We start from the raw sequence: 14803 nt of genomic DNA, 5'->3' as shown, positions 1-14803 counted from the left end.
GGGGAAACTCAGGTAGTGTTTTTCATGAGAATGTTCATTCACACATACTTGCTTGTGATATTTCTTAAGCACTTCTACTTCTAGGAAATGTTTTTCTTTTTTTTTTTTTAACCCTTACTTTCTGTCTTAGAATCAATACTGTATATTGGTTCCAAGGCAGAAGAATGGGAAGAGCTAGGCAATGGTGGTTAAGTGACTTGCCCAGGGTCACACAGCTAGGAAGACTCTGAGGTCAGATTTGAACTTAGGACCTCCCATTTCTAGGTTTAGCTCTCAGTCCACTGAGCTGCCTAGTTGTCCCCTAGGAAATGTTTCTTCACCATTTGTGTGTATTTTACTAACAAACACCCAGTCTCTGCTTTGGTCTAACACCCATTCTTTAGCCAAGTCCTTCAGTAGGTTGAGTCATTTAAAGAAGTCTGCTTTGGTCTGCTTGCCAAGGCTGGCCATCTTGGGGATGAGCGAGGTACCTTCCTTTGGAACAATTTTTGGATGTAGAATCAGCCAGGAGTTTTCTGTCTACCTCAGGTTAGGTTTCCTCATGGTGAGATCAGAGATGTCAGGCCCTACCCATGGGACATAGGTCTCTGACTCATCCCCCAGCACCAAACTGGACAGGCTTTAAGGTGTGTACACAACAGGCAACTCTCCAGGGCTCCTCAATCTCTGGGGTGGGCGGCTTAGGTTTCTCCTAAGACAGAAAGACCGTCTTCACAGGCCCCTGCTGCTATTGCTGCTGTCAGTCCTGCTCTTGGGTCCTTTCTTTCCGCTTGTACCTTTGGCTTCCAAGCCCAGGGCCCCACTCCCAGCAAGGTCCAACCCCAGGGTCTTGCCGCAGGCCGAGAGGCGCTGCAGCACTTCGGAGGCAGCCACCGGGGCGTTGCTGTTCTGGGATAGCAGCATCTCAAACAGGGAGCTCATCTCTGAGAGGAAGGTGCTGGCCAGCTGGGTCCCCATCGAGTTCATCTCGGAACCAGCGGATTTACCAAATGTCTGGAAGGTTCTTGGTTCCTCCATGGCGGTGACTCCTCCACCCTGGTTAGAGGCTGGGGAGTCAGGGGAAAAGACATTGTCTCTGTAGTTGGTGTTAAGAGGCAGGGACAGCCTCGCCATCCAAGCTGGATCTGGGACATTCAGCCGATCCAGGGCCAGACCTGTCAGTCAGAGAGAAACAACTGTGAGACTTGTTGGGAAACAACCAAGTGCCAGGCAGGACAAGGGAGGTCAGGAAAGGGGATTGGCCAGGACAAAATGGGGAAAGGAAGCGCCTGGAGAGGATGAGAGAGAGGAAGGAAGGGAAAGAGCTCAGAGGAGTAGAGCGTTAAGGGCAGGAAAAGCCAAAGCAAAGCAGGGCGATGGGGCAGAGGCAGGAGCACAGTAGTGAGAAGATACATGGAGTCACAAGGCAATAGGAAACTGTTGGAGGTTTCTGAACAAGGGAGTGTTAGCCTTTTGCTTTAGGAATGTTACTTTAGCAGCTGTGAGGAGAATAGACTGGAAGAGGGAAGGGCATTAGGTAAGGAGAATGTTGTCAGAGTTCCTTTTCCTAGATCATAGATAGCTTTTATCATTGAGAATTTTGGCTTTGGGGGTTTCCCCAACCAGTGGAATAGGCAGGATCCCCATAAGCATAGCTTCCACTGTGAAATTTAGTAACTCTAGTCCCAAATACTAGGGTTTTGAGATTTCTGACCTTTGATTTATTCCTCCAAATGAATTTCCTAAATATTTCTTCCATTAAGTAATCTGTTAGTAGTTTGATTGGCACTGAAGAAGTAAATTAATCATCATTTTAATTATATTGGCTCAGCCTACCCATAAGCCTTTAAGATTTCTCCAATTATTTAGGCCTGTCTCTATAATTGGTGTTTTACAGTCTTATTCATACCACATCCTAGAGTTTTCCTGACTGAAAACTTTCACATATTTCCTCTTTGTTTGCTACTCTACTGCTCCTTCCTAAAATGCCTCAGTTGCAGCCACATTGCAGTCAGGGCCTGCCTCTCTGGTATAGAGAATGCTCCTTCGTACTCTGAGGACAATTCAAAGACTTCTGTCTCATAACAGAAACTGGTGTTAAATGGAAACGTATATTATTCCTGATCAAGGAGTCTGCTCAGGGGGATGGTAATTGAAAGAATATCCACTACATTTCCAAAGCAGAGTGGTGCCATGGGAACAATATTGGATCTGGAGTCAGAGAAGGTGGGTTCGAATCCTGACATGACTACCGCTACTTATGTGACTTTGAATGAGTTACTTAAACCCTCTGGGCTGTAGATTGCCCATCTGTTAAAGAAGATGGTTGGTGACATCCCTTCCAGTTCTGAATCTAGGATTCTAAGATTCCAGCTCCTCCATATGAACACCCTCTTATGTACCAAGAATGCTTCTCCAATTCCTGGCTTCTCTCCTGAAAGGACTCTGGAAATGGTTGGAGTGGCCGAAGCAAGGAAAAGCTAGTTCCCTCCCAGACTAAGGTGAGTTATGAGTGATGGTTATTGATTGTGTTTCATGTAGGGTTGGCTCCCAACATGTGAAATGTTTTAAGTGACTTCTAGAGCATTCACAGTGCTTAGAGGGGTGTTTGAGACTCTTTCGGAGCCATTTTCCTCTTCTTTTCCCAATTTGATCAGTGTGAACAAAAATCTTACAAAAATGTGAAAGGAGGTAACGAGCATGAGATTGAGAATGGCAGTATCCACATGAGAAAAAATGAAAATGGTATATTTGGGAAAATTCCATTCAAGCCTCAGCTGTTCAGTCCCTAAACTCAGCATCTTTAGTGCCAATGGAGGCTTCAGTAACTACTCCTCGTCCTAGCTCTAGAAGACCCTCTGCCCAGGCCAAGATCTGAGGGGTACAAGTGCCTCTGTTATACAAATATATCCTGTACAAAACATCACTCCCCACGCCTATCTGCAAACTTATAATGTCACGTACTTTTCTTCTGAGCTAAATACAAGTACTGTCTCTCTGCAGCTGATGCTGGGCCCTACAAAGGAGAACTCAGGACTAAAAAGATCTTTTTAGATTTGTGTCCCCCTCCGTAGGAATAAGCAATATCCTTAGTGACCACTGGTTGACCATGAATCTAATGGGAGAAAAGGAATAAAAGGAAAAATGACGGGAGAGAGAAAAAGGAAAAAAGATAGGAAGAAGAATTACACAGTCACCATCAGTTTTATTTTTAATCAGTCAGTTGTTTGGTACAGCATAAATGTAATTATAACTCCAGAGCCAAGAATGAATGGAATTTCACTAGAACTCCATTCCTTTCCTTTTTTCGTTGTTGCTCTGAGGACATTTCTGGGTTGAAAGTCAGGAGGTAGATGGGTAAAAACGCCTTCCCGGCAGATTTCCCCCTCTCAGTTTTTTCTCCCCTCCCACCTTTATTAGCAATCACATGGACTGCAATGGCTTCTAAAACTAGCCACAGGGAACAGTTGCCCAGACCAGACAGGAGGAAGAAGAAAGAGCCAGAACACTGAGTGACATCATTAGACTTTAGCTCAGCTTTTTGCAGACACTGAGTTTATACTGACCAGATGTTTTCCAAGATACACAAATTTTGCATGAAATTGCTGCCTTCTTCCATGAGACTTAGTGTTTTCTTACTTGCTATCATAGTATCATAAATGCTAGATCTGGAAAAGACCTTTGTGGTCATCTAGTCAGTTCAACCCCTCATTTTACAAATGAGGAAACTAAGGTCCAAGTGACTTGTTCAAGGCACATTAATTGTAAGTGGCAGAGTGAAAATTCAGGCTAAACTTCTCTCATCCCAGGGCCAGGCTCTTTCCATTGTATCATGCTACAATTTGCTATCACCATTTAATTTTTTTTCCAATTCAATTGGGTAAACGTTTATTAAGTGCCTCCTATGTGCCAGGCAATGTGCTGAGTGTTGGGGATACAAAAAAGGGCAAAAGCCAGTTCCTGCCCTTATGGGCCCCTAGATGGTAAAGTAGATGCAGCATCAGGGCTGAAATCAGGAAGACCTGAGTTCAAATCCAGCCTCAATCACTTACTAGCAGTGTAAATCTGGGACGAGTCACTTAACCTCTATATTTGCCTTGGTTTCCTCATCTGGAAAATGAACTGGAAAAGGAAATGGCTAACCACTCCAGGATCTTTGCCAAGGAAACTTCCCAGTGGGGTCACAAGAGTCAGATGCAACTAAACTGAAATAACTGAATAACAACAAGCCATCCTGGAGTTTATAATCTAATGGGGAAACTGATGTGCAAACAAGAAAATACAAAGCAAGATGTATACAGGTTAAATAGGAAATAATCAACACAGGGGAGACACTGGATTTAAGCAGGATTAGGGAAGGCTTCCTGTAGGAGGTAGGATTTAAAGATGAAAGGCACCAAAAACATAAAATAAAATTTCGAGGCAGCAAAAGCATTCTGGTAAATTAGGCTTTTTTTTTTTTTTTTTTTTTTTTTTTTTTTTTTTTGTGAACAGATCATTGCCAATCCTGATACACTGAGTCATTAATCCCAATGTGACCTAGCACTAAGAATACAAGTAGCAACAGATAATCTCCATTAGATAATGAACTCCTTTAGGATGAGGACTATCTTTTTGTATCCCTAGCATCTAGCACAGAGTAGGTGCTTAATAAATGTTTATAGATTGATTGATTCTCTCTCTTTACTATAACCCTGAAAGAGAGATAGCTGAAAAGGACCTGGTCACCCACCTTTAGGATGTTTGATGTCTGAGAGCAGAGCCAAGGGCATGTACATATGAACACAACAGAAACTAATAAACAAAATGCCCAACTAATAACAGCTGTACAGGAACACTAATCCATTAAAGAATGCGACTGGTTAATGTTTCTTTCAGGAACAAGAACAATTAGCAAATTCACAATTGTAATTATTGTCAAGGCAAACTTGTGAAATTCAAATATACTCGTGAAAGGTAAAGAACAAATTAATCTGCTCACAGGTGTTTTTAGCTTCCAATAAAAGTATAACTTAAATTTATTTAAACTTGTTTAAATGAGTAATTACCTTGCTTGAAATTTAAACGGAAACACAACTAATGATTTTGCTAATTGTTCTTTTTCCCAACTGTAGCCACAATAACTTATCGCATATTAAGTGCTCAGTAAATATTCCTTGAATTTGAGTGCTGAAAAAAAAAAAAGATCCTGAAGAAATGAAGTTAATCAGAGTCAAGTGAAGTTAGTGTTGATAAAAAGAAGCCCTTTACCTGTTTGAGGATCAAACAAGCTCTCTAATTCTTCTTCCAAGAGCTGTTTCACTGAGACGTCCAGCCCATTGTCCGAATTCCCATCCTCAGCTTCATGTTCCCCATGGTCACCCTCCCTGGCACTTTGCCAGTCTGTCTCCAATCCTGCATTTCTGCAAAGGAAACCAAATCACCACAGGAAGTGAGGAACTTATTGGAGTTCTCATTCTCTTTTCCTCATTGTAGAATTAATTCAATTTGACAAATATTTTAATGCCTGTAACACATGCAAGGCTCACTCTTGTTTCCTTCTCTAGTCCTGGGCTCTTTACTATTTCAGAACAGCCTGCTCTGGGCTGAAGGAGTAAGTTTAGAATAGCCACAACTTTGGTTATCACTTCAAAAAGTATATCCAAGTATATTTTATGTGCTGCTATCTTCTATTGTCTCATCATCCTATTACCCGATGAATAAATTCTGGCATTCCAGGTCCTCCACAGCCTGGCCCCAAACTACCTTTCTAGCCTTCTCTCTCGCTATTCTTCATAATATACCATATGTTCCAGTCAGTTCTGTAAAACTCACTAGTCTCTGAGCACACCAAATGTTTCCTGCCCTTTCCCATGCTTTTCCTTCTACCTGGAAGGCCCTTAACAGCAGAAATAAACTTATTCCACCTCATTTTATTCTTTAGAAATTCTAGGTGTTCTTCAAGATCCAATTCAATGTTGCCTCCTTCAAGAAATCTTCCCTGATCCCTTCAGCTTGCCCACACATCATGCTTTGCTTGTACCTCTCTTGTAGCAGTTATCATATTCTAGCTTGAATTATATTTATTTGTACTCATGTCTCCTCCCATCAGATGATGTTTCTTGAGGGCAACAGTTACCTCGTTTATCTTTGCATATTCCTTGGGGTCTGCTGCAAGGTCTTACTCATACCAGATACTCAGTAAATGTCTATTGAAGTGAATTGAATTTCCACTCCTTCCTCTCCATCACATACATTCTCCAAGTGGAATGAGAGCAAGATCATGTCCTAGGGCTGCTTTTATTTGCTGATGCCCAGGAGCAGGGCCATTTTCTGAGGAGGCTAAATCTGGCTCACTAATGAGTTGTGAGTCCTCAGAAATAGTGAGACCCTCCCTCAAGGGGACAAACCCCCACTCTTAGCACCAATTATTATTCTTACTCTTTAAGTTAGACTTAGGTAACAAAACAAGAAGGGAATAAATTTATTAATACAAAACAAAACATATCCTGTGTGCCAAAGGAGCCCAGACACCTCTGTAATCAGCAGACAAATTAGAGCATCAGAAGTGAAATCATTTCCTTCACAGCTTTAGGACCTAAATATAGTGGCAATAGCACAGCACAGACTGGGGCTAAGGGATGGGAGGGGGGTGGGGGACCAGACCTAGAAGTCTGACCCAGAAGAGCAAAGCCTGAAGGTCCAGGAACATTGGACATCACTGAACTGAGAGAAGGGAGGCCAGGAGAAGATAGAGCTGAGAAATGGCCCAGGCAAGAGAAAAGGGCCCAGGACGTTCGAAGACTTGCTTCCTAGACTAGCATTGAAGGTTACGTGTTGCTTACCTGACACTACCGGTCTTGGCTGAGTATTTGTTTCCTCTGTGGTTTGGTTTGGGTTGAAATTGGCCCTGGTGCAGCAAGGACAGCAGCTGGGAGATTTGCTGTAAGACAGGAAAAATCTGTTGACTCTACACAATTCCTACCAAGCACACTTCCTTGCCGGATGTTTCCTTCAATACTGTGCTTTCTTTTTATAGTGTTTCCTCCGGCTTCAGATGTTTGTGTGATTAAGACAGAAGGACAATGCAGAAGTGACAGAGACCTAGGCAGGCAGATTCCTCAAGCTCCCTCACTTTATCCAGGGGAATTATAATGCAAGCTAAAGGGGAGAGGAGATGAGAAAACATGTTATCCTGCCCTTTCTTTGTCTATCTTACACACACCCAGACAGACAAACAGACAGACACACACACACCCTCATCCTTGCAAGGTGACCAGAAGTAATGGCCCTCACCAAAGTAGGGAAATGGAGGTGGGATGGATGATGAAGGAGGAAAAACGTTTCTTGAATACAAACTTTAAGAAATCTCAGCCCGGTGTTAACAAATTACCATGTAACATTGCAAATGTTGTTTAGTTAGGTGCTGTCTTAAGAACAGATGAGAATCTGGCCTTCGACACTTCCTAGCCGTGTGATCCTGGGCAAGTCACTTAGCCTTTTGCCTAGCCCTCATCTCTCTTCTGTCTTGGAAATGATAATTAGTATAGATTCTAAGCCTGAAGGTAAGGGTTTAAAAAAAAAAAAAGAACAGATGAGGGAGTTCAGAGAGGGTAAGTGCCATGCACATACATATACTGATAGAACAAAATAAAAGAAGCAAAAAAAATCAAAGGAAAAGAAAATAACCTAACATTATTTTGGCAAAATGAGTTGCTTGTTTCATCCACATGTAAGCACCTACCTAATCAAAGGAGATTACATGAATATGTAGTAAGGGGGAAAGAAGAGCAGACTGGGACCCAGGACACCTGGGTTCCTTCCTCATCTCTGTCATCCCCTTGTGTGAAATTAGGCAAGGGATTTAACTTGCTTCAGCTTTTTGGTTGGGTTTCTCATCTGTAAATTAGGGTTCAAGATACTTCTACTACTACCTTCATCATATGGATGAAGATAAATGAATTACATTTTTAAAAGTTCTATGCAAATGTAAAAAAAAATTCTCCTAATTATTACCAGGATCAATGCTTCAGCCTCCAGGGAAATGCCCTAAGTTGACTTTGTGGTCTTCCCTCTAAATTTGACCCCTTGGGCCCTAAGGAGAGGAGGCCTGAGAATTCCCAATGTCAAATGTGATTTGGAAGTCAAGCCTTTGAAGGGGAAAAGAGAAGCCTCCAGGCTGGGGTTTGATTGTGACTGTGAGGTTTTTAAAGAAGTGAGGGTCAGTAGGTCAGTGTCCCATTTCCTGGAGCTCACCAGACCCCAGCCCTTCGGAGCCAGCCCCATTCATCAGCTGCAGCTGGAGAAAAAGCTGTCTCTTCTAAAAGCACTATCTGCAGCGAGCCATTTCCTCCTCTTGTCTTATCTACTTGTATGACAGATAAGAAAACAGCAGGATGACAAGCCCCTTAACATAGTAAAATGTCTCTGCAGTGCCTCCCCCACTTCTTTGCAGCTTCCTCATTAAGTAACATTCCTTAACAAAGTCTGCCCTTGTCTTTGAGAGGCTCGGGAGGGCCATTTTGATGTCTGGGGCCCATGTTAAAACTACCCAAAAGAGAGACTGGCTATTTGCCTGGTAGTCTGTGAGTCTGGGTTTTTGGCAGGTTCCTGGGGAAAAGTTGAGGAAATAGCTCTGTCCTTGGAGGCCAGGAAATTTGCCTGGTCTACTTGGCACCACAGGAATGGATCTGATCTATTTTGTGAATGTATTGTGGTGTAGAGGAAAGAGCACTGGATTGGGAATCTATCCTCCTAGATTTATTATTGACTAGCTCAATGACCTTGGGAGAGTCTCTACCTCCTGAGCAACCCTTTCCCTTAATTAAATGATGGCAATTCTACCTTCCCCATTTCTTTCTTTTTTTAAGCCTTTACTTTTTAATCCTACTAACAACACTAAATCAGAAGGGCAAGAGCTAGGCAAATGGGATTAAATGGCTTGCCCAGGAAGAGTAGTGAGAATCAAATGAAATCTGAAGGGATTTAGAAACCATGGGCCATGAAGATAGAGCAACCTGAACATTAGTGTCACAGATTTAAGGAGCTGCTGGTCTAATCCTCTCACTTTACAGATAAGGAAACTGAGGCCCCAAAAGTTAAGTCACTTGACAAAAATCATGCAAGGAACAAACCCAAGACTAGAACTCAGGTCTTTGACTCCAAAGCTGTTTTCTCTTTTCCTGGATTTAATAAATATATACCCCTCCTTTCTCCAAGCCCTCACAAACAAAAAAACCAATAACAACAACAACAAAAAAAAAAATCGGGGGCAGCTGGGTAGCTCAGTGGAGTGAGAGTCAGGCCTAGAGACAGGAGGTCCTAAGTTCAAACCCAGCCTCAGCCACTTCCCAGCTGTGTGACCCTGGGCAAGTCACTTGACCCCCATTGCCCACCCTTACCACCCTTCCACCTATGAGACAATACACCGAAGTACAAGGGTTTAAAAAAAAAATCTTCAGTTTCAAATCCGTATTATTGATTGCCTTTTGGGCTTTTTTCCCCTTAATTTTATAATTGGTAAGAAATAATTAACATTTAAATGTAGATGGGACTCATTGTAGATTGAGAGCCAGGTCTAGAGATGGGAGGTCCTGGTTTCAAATCTGGAATGAGACACTTCCTAGTTATATGACCCTGAGCAAGTCACTTTGCCCCCATTACCCAGCCCTTACCACTCTTCTGCCTTGAAACCAATACACATTATTGATTCTAAGACAGAAGGTAAGGGTTAAAAAAAATTAAATATAGAGAAATGAAGTAGATCAGTTTTAGTACTCTGGGATCTAATGTACAACTTTATCCATACTGGGGAAAACCACATATCCAGTGGGCTTGTGCCATTTGAATTTTTTAGCAATTTTACTTAAGGGAATCCTCGTTTTCAGTCATTTTCTTTCTGCCAAATATTATATGATAACACAGAGTTAGGCCCAATATGACAATACAACTAAAACAGAATCCATGGGCACACTACAGAACATGGAACGAGTTTGGCTTTCCTCTAAGAGGTTGCTTGTGTTGATAATACCTGAACTGGAGGAGAGTCAATGGTGAGTTCCTCCATGGGGTTGCGTTCTGTGAAGGCAGCCACAGACAGTCGGACCAGACTGCGCAGGATCTGATGGGGGTTGTGCTCTTTGTTTGGGCCCTCTTTGCCATTCAGATTTCGCTGCCTCCTAAGAGTCGTGGTAGAGGCCGGAAGGTCTAGTACTGCTGGATCACTCCTCTGCTCTTGGGGTGGCCTCATCTGGGGACTTCCCATATTTTTTGAGGCCTTGAGGTGAGGCTGGCATGTTGGTTGGGGATCTGGAAGGCTCAGATTTTCTCGAGAGGCATTTCTCTGCCTGGGATGGTGGAAAAGGAGATTGTAGGTGTCCTGTAACACCTCTCTGTCCTCAGGAGAAGTTCCCTGGTTCCCTTGGTTCCGAAGTGTCCTATACAATGTTGGGGTTAGATATGGAGCCTGCAATGGAGAGTCCCAGTCTGTTTCTGGAACCTTTTCCTTTCCTGCTTCCTTATGGGGTAGCTCAGCTTCACTTAGCTCCTCCACTTGGCCTCTGAGCACCGGCACTAGATGAATGTCGGTTTTCTGGATTTGTTTCTGGGGCCTCTTGGGTTGGTGTCGGTAGGTTGACTCTGCTTCCCTGCAGTTATAGGCTCTGTTATCTTTACGGTCAGTTCTGCAGATAGACACAATCAGAACAAGAATCAACAAGAAGATGGCCAACAATACAGCCAAGCAAATCACCGTCACTACTGAGGTGCTCAAGGGGCTAGATTCCTGAGCCAGGTTCTTCAGATGATCAAGGCTGTTGGTGAAAGTGACTTTCACCATAGCTCTGGTCTCCAAGGGGGGACTTCCATGATCCCTGACAATAATTATCAGTTCCCATTCAGTGCCAATGAGGCTGCTGGCATTTGTGGCATTGATGTACAGCTGGCCCACGTGAGGGTCAAGGAAGAAGAGGTTAGCCTCATTGCCACTCTGAAGTACATAAAGAAGATTTCCATTGTCCCCAGAATCTGCATCAATGGCCACAATGGTCACTAAGAGAAATAGCTGGGACCTTGAGGCCACCAAGGAAGATGTGCCAGAGCCAGTTGCTCTGTAGGTGTCAGGGGTCTCAGAAGAGACCATTAGGTGACCCGTGGAAGAGTTCACAAACACAGAAACAGAGGCTGCCCCACCACTAAGGACAGGCTGCACCACTATGGGAGTGTTGTCATTGATGTCAAGGAGGCTCACCTTCACGGAGGCTCTAGAAATAAGCCGAGGCTCACCTCCATCTTCTGCTATTACCAGAAGCTGAAAGTCCGTCATTTGTTCATAGTCCAGGGTAGTAGATGCTGAGATGTCCCCGGTGTCAGAGTCAATAGCTACCAGATGGGAAAAAAGAGATTCCTGGAGGCGGTAAGTGACTTTTCCATTGAGATCCAGGTCAGCATCGTGAGCCTTCACAGTGATAAGATGGGAAGAAGGTAGATTATTCTCCCAAATGGAGATATTGTACTGGCTTGCCTCAAACACGGGTGCATTGTCGTTGACGTCACGGATCTGAATGGTGATCTGTTTCTTGGCCGATAAGGGCTGCTCCCCCTGGTCTTGGGCTAACAGTGTCAAGTTATAGTGAGGCCACCTCTCCCTGTCTAGGACGGCATTGGTCAGGAGCATGTAAGTATTACCATTGGTTCTTTTTAGTTGAAAATGTCCCCGTCCTTGCTCGAGGGAGCAGTGAACCAGGCCGTTGTCCCCAGAATCCAGGTCATTCGCTATCACGAGGGCAATGAAGCTGTCCTTGGGAAGAGCTTCGGATACCACCGCTGGCTGAGAGGCCCATGTAATATGGATGCTCGGGGAGTTGTCGTTGACATCTAGAATCTTGATGAGGACTTTGCAGTGAGCCGGGATGGGGTTGGGCCCCAAGTCCCTGGCTTGTACATCGATCTCGTAGGTGGGGGTTTTCTCATAGTCCAAGGGCTGATTCAGAGTGATCTGGCCTGTTTTGGCATGGATACTAAAGGTGTTCTGCACATCCTGCGGCACGTGCTTCCCGAGGGAGAACTCCACCTCCCCGTTGGGGCCCTCGTCGGGGTCAGTCGCTGTGAGGTTTAGGAGAAGGGTCCCAGGGACGGTATCTTCCCCAACTTCTAAAGCCAACGAGCTCTCTGCAAACACGGGGCTGTTGTCATTGGAATCCAGGACACTGACCTTGACTAGGCTGGTGCCCGACTTGGGGGGATCCCCGTTGTCAAAGGCCGTCAGTACCAGGTTGAAGGCTGCATGCAGCTCCCGGTCCAGCTCCTTCACCACCACGAGCTCCGCGTGTTTGCTTTCATCAGGCCCCACGATCACCTCCAGAGCAAAGTGCTCACTGGGAGAGAGCGAGTACGAGTGCAGGGTATTGGGGCCCGTGTCAAGATCCCAGGCTCGGTCCAAGGGAATTCTGGTGCGCAGAGAGGCGCTTTCGGAGATCTCCAGCTCCTGCTCTGCTTTGGGGAAGCGGGGGTAGTGATCATTGATGTCCAGCACCCGGATCTCCACGTGAATCAAAGCTAGGCCCTCTGTGGCCAGCACATCGAAAGCTATCAGGCAAGGGTCTTTCTGTCTGCAGAGCTGCTCTCTGTCCAGTCTCCTCTCTGTGCTGAGCAAACCATCTTTAGAGCCAACCTGAATAGGGAGCACCTGAAGTGGCTGCAAAATCTGGAAAGCCCCTTCTTGTCTGCTTCCCTCCTCCCAGCCCAGCTCTCTAGACAGTCTTCCTATCACCGTTCCGTGTGGCACTTCTTCCGAAACTTGGTACTTTACAGTGAGAGTGGCTATCTCCTGACCGTCTACCGAAAGAAAAAAGCACCAGCACAGACCAGACAACCGAAGCCATAAAAAGAATGCCATGCTTACCACCCTATCAGATGGGATTAGGGAGGCGATAAAGTCCCCTGGGGGCCCGGAGAGTCCTCAGGTGTTTCCCAGAGGGGGTGCTTGGCCTGGTCCTCTTGCCCCCAGACTTGCTGGCATGATCAGCTCCCATATTCAGATGCTGAAAGAAAGAGCGAGATTTCCAGGCAAGTCCATCTTCATTTGAAGAGAACAGGCAAGCCCAAGCATGGAGGGAATCAGATGGCTACGGGAGGCTTCACTTTTGCACCAGTCCAGACACTTATGGAAAGATGGAGAAAATTCAGCTGAGAAAGGGACTTTACCGAGTGAAGTAGGATGGAGGGGATTTGGACTCCAAACAGTGGGGAGAATGAGGAAACAGAGAGGCTGCTTTTTCCTATGGAAACCCCACCTACAGGAAAGGGAGGCCTGTGGGTTGAAATGTCAGTTAGAGAAAGAGCATTTCCCGTGAAGGCTGAGCATGGGAATCCAGCACCCTCCAAGGGGAAGGTGCTGTCCACGTGGCAAGGGATGCTCTGCCACTGCCAGGAATCAAGCCCTTTCCCTAAGGAAAGGGCCGTCTGGAGCTGTCCTTCCTGGTCCAGGGGGCTCTCCCTCTCACTGATTTCATCTTCTGGGCCCTGCCTCACAGTACTGCCCCCGCCCCCCCAAGAGGCCCACTCCCCACCATCCCGGGCACTCTGAACCTTTGCCCCAACAGCCACCGGTTTCACTGGACTCCTTTCTCCCTGTGTTACCCTCCCCCCAAGTCCTGGTCACAGCTTCATTGTTCTTCTCATCCTGTTTTTAGTCTCGCCTTGGGGGGGATTCCCCCAAGTCTTCCCCTTCACCATCATTCCTCCCAATATTTTATCTGTCTGCTCTCTCCCTCTTGCCCTTCCTCAAATTTTCTCCCTCCTTAATCCTATATATGACCAACTTTTCCTTTGACCACTAGGTCCCCCCACTTTACCCCTCCCATACTAATTCCCACAAATATTTTCCATTGGCTTTTATGTAGGTATACCCACCTTTCACCTTAAGGAAAGGAAATAAGGTTTTATATGCCATCAGGTACCAGACACTGTGCTAATATTCAAGAGGATCCCCAATTTCACAGTTGAGGAAACAGTAAGTGGTTTTCACAGGGTTGCACAGCTAATAAGTGTCAGAGGCTGGATTTGAACTCAGATCGTCTTTACTTTGGACACCATTCACTGCCTCTGGGCAAGTTAAGTTAGAAGGTTGTGTTGAGGGGTGGGCTGGGGGAAGAATAGTGAGTAAAATGTAACTTTGCATTGTTCCTTTGGGATCCACTTATTCTTTTTCTTTCTTTTTTTTTTTTTAACCCTTACCTTCTGTCTTGGAATCAATACCCTGTATTGGTTCCAAGGCAGAAGAGTGGTAAGGGCCAGGCAATGGGGGCTAAGTGACTTGTCCAGGGTCACACAGCTGGGAAGTGTCTGAGGCCAGATTTGAACTGAGGACCTCCGTCTCTAAGCCTGGCTCTCAATCCACTGAGCTACCCAGCTGCCCCTGGGATCCTTATTCTTCCTGACTTCCCTCTTCACTCTGGGGTTTTGAGTTTCCTAGGGGTCAATTGACATGGTAATGATCTTTATTTCCTGGAATAATCACTGAGTTCATAGTGTTTATAGGTTTTAGATAGAGATTTGAGATGAGACCTCTAGAAAAGCTTTCCCCCCTCTTGAGATGTCTCTTGGTTTGAAGTGCCTCTAAAAACACTTAGGATTTGTGCCTGGAGTCAGAAAGTCCTGAGTTAAAATCCAGCCTCAGATATTTACTAGTTGTGTGACCCTGGGCAAGTCACTTAACCTCAGTTTGCCTCAGTTTTCCTGATCTGAAAAATGGGGATAATAAAAGCACCTACCTCTTAAGAGTTGTGAGGACCAAATGAGGTCATAATTGCAAAGGCTTAGCATAGTATCTGGAACAGAGTAACCA

At 45.0% G+C, this 14803-nt stretch overlaps 1 protein-coding gene across 1 annotated transcript; it reads right to left on the bottom strand.

Annotated features, from left to right (window-relative positions):
* Positions 1-219: 219 nt before the first annotated feature.
* Positions 220-12853, bottom strand: PCDH12 (protocadherin 12). The gene is made up of 4 exons (XM_044661821.1): positions 9989-12853; positions 6804-6901; positions 5230-5381; positions 220-1154 (listed from the first exon to the last, which is right to left on the bottom strand). Exons 1-4 carry the CDS (start codon positions 12851-12853, stop codon positions 712-714), a joined length of 3558 nt encoding a protein of 1185 aa, XP_044517756.1. The 3' UTR covers positions 220-711.
* Between the last annotated feature and the right edge of the window lie 1950 nt (positions 12854-14803).

This window comes from Gracilinanus agilis, chromosome 2 (genome assembly GCF_016433145.1).
Source record: "Gracilinanus agilis isolate LMUSP501 chromosome 2, AgileGrace, whole genome shotgun sequence".
In the NCBI taxonomy this organism is placed as follows: Eukaryota; Metazoa; Chordata; class Mammalia; order Didelphimorphia; family Didelphidae; genus Gracilinanus; species Gracilinanus agilis.
Note: the sequence above shows the minus strand (reverse complement) of the source record. Positions and strands in the feature narration are given on the sequence as shown.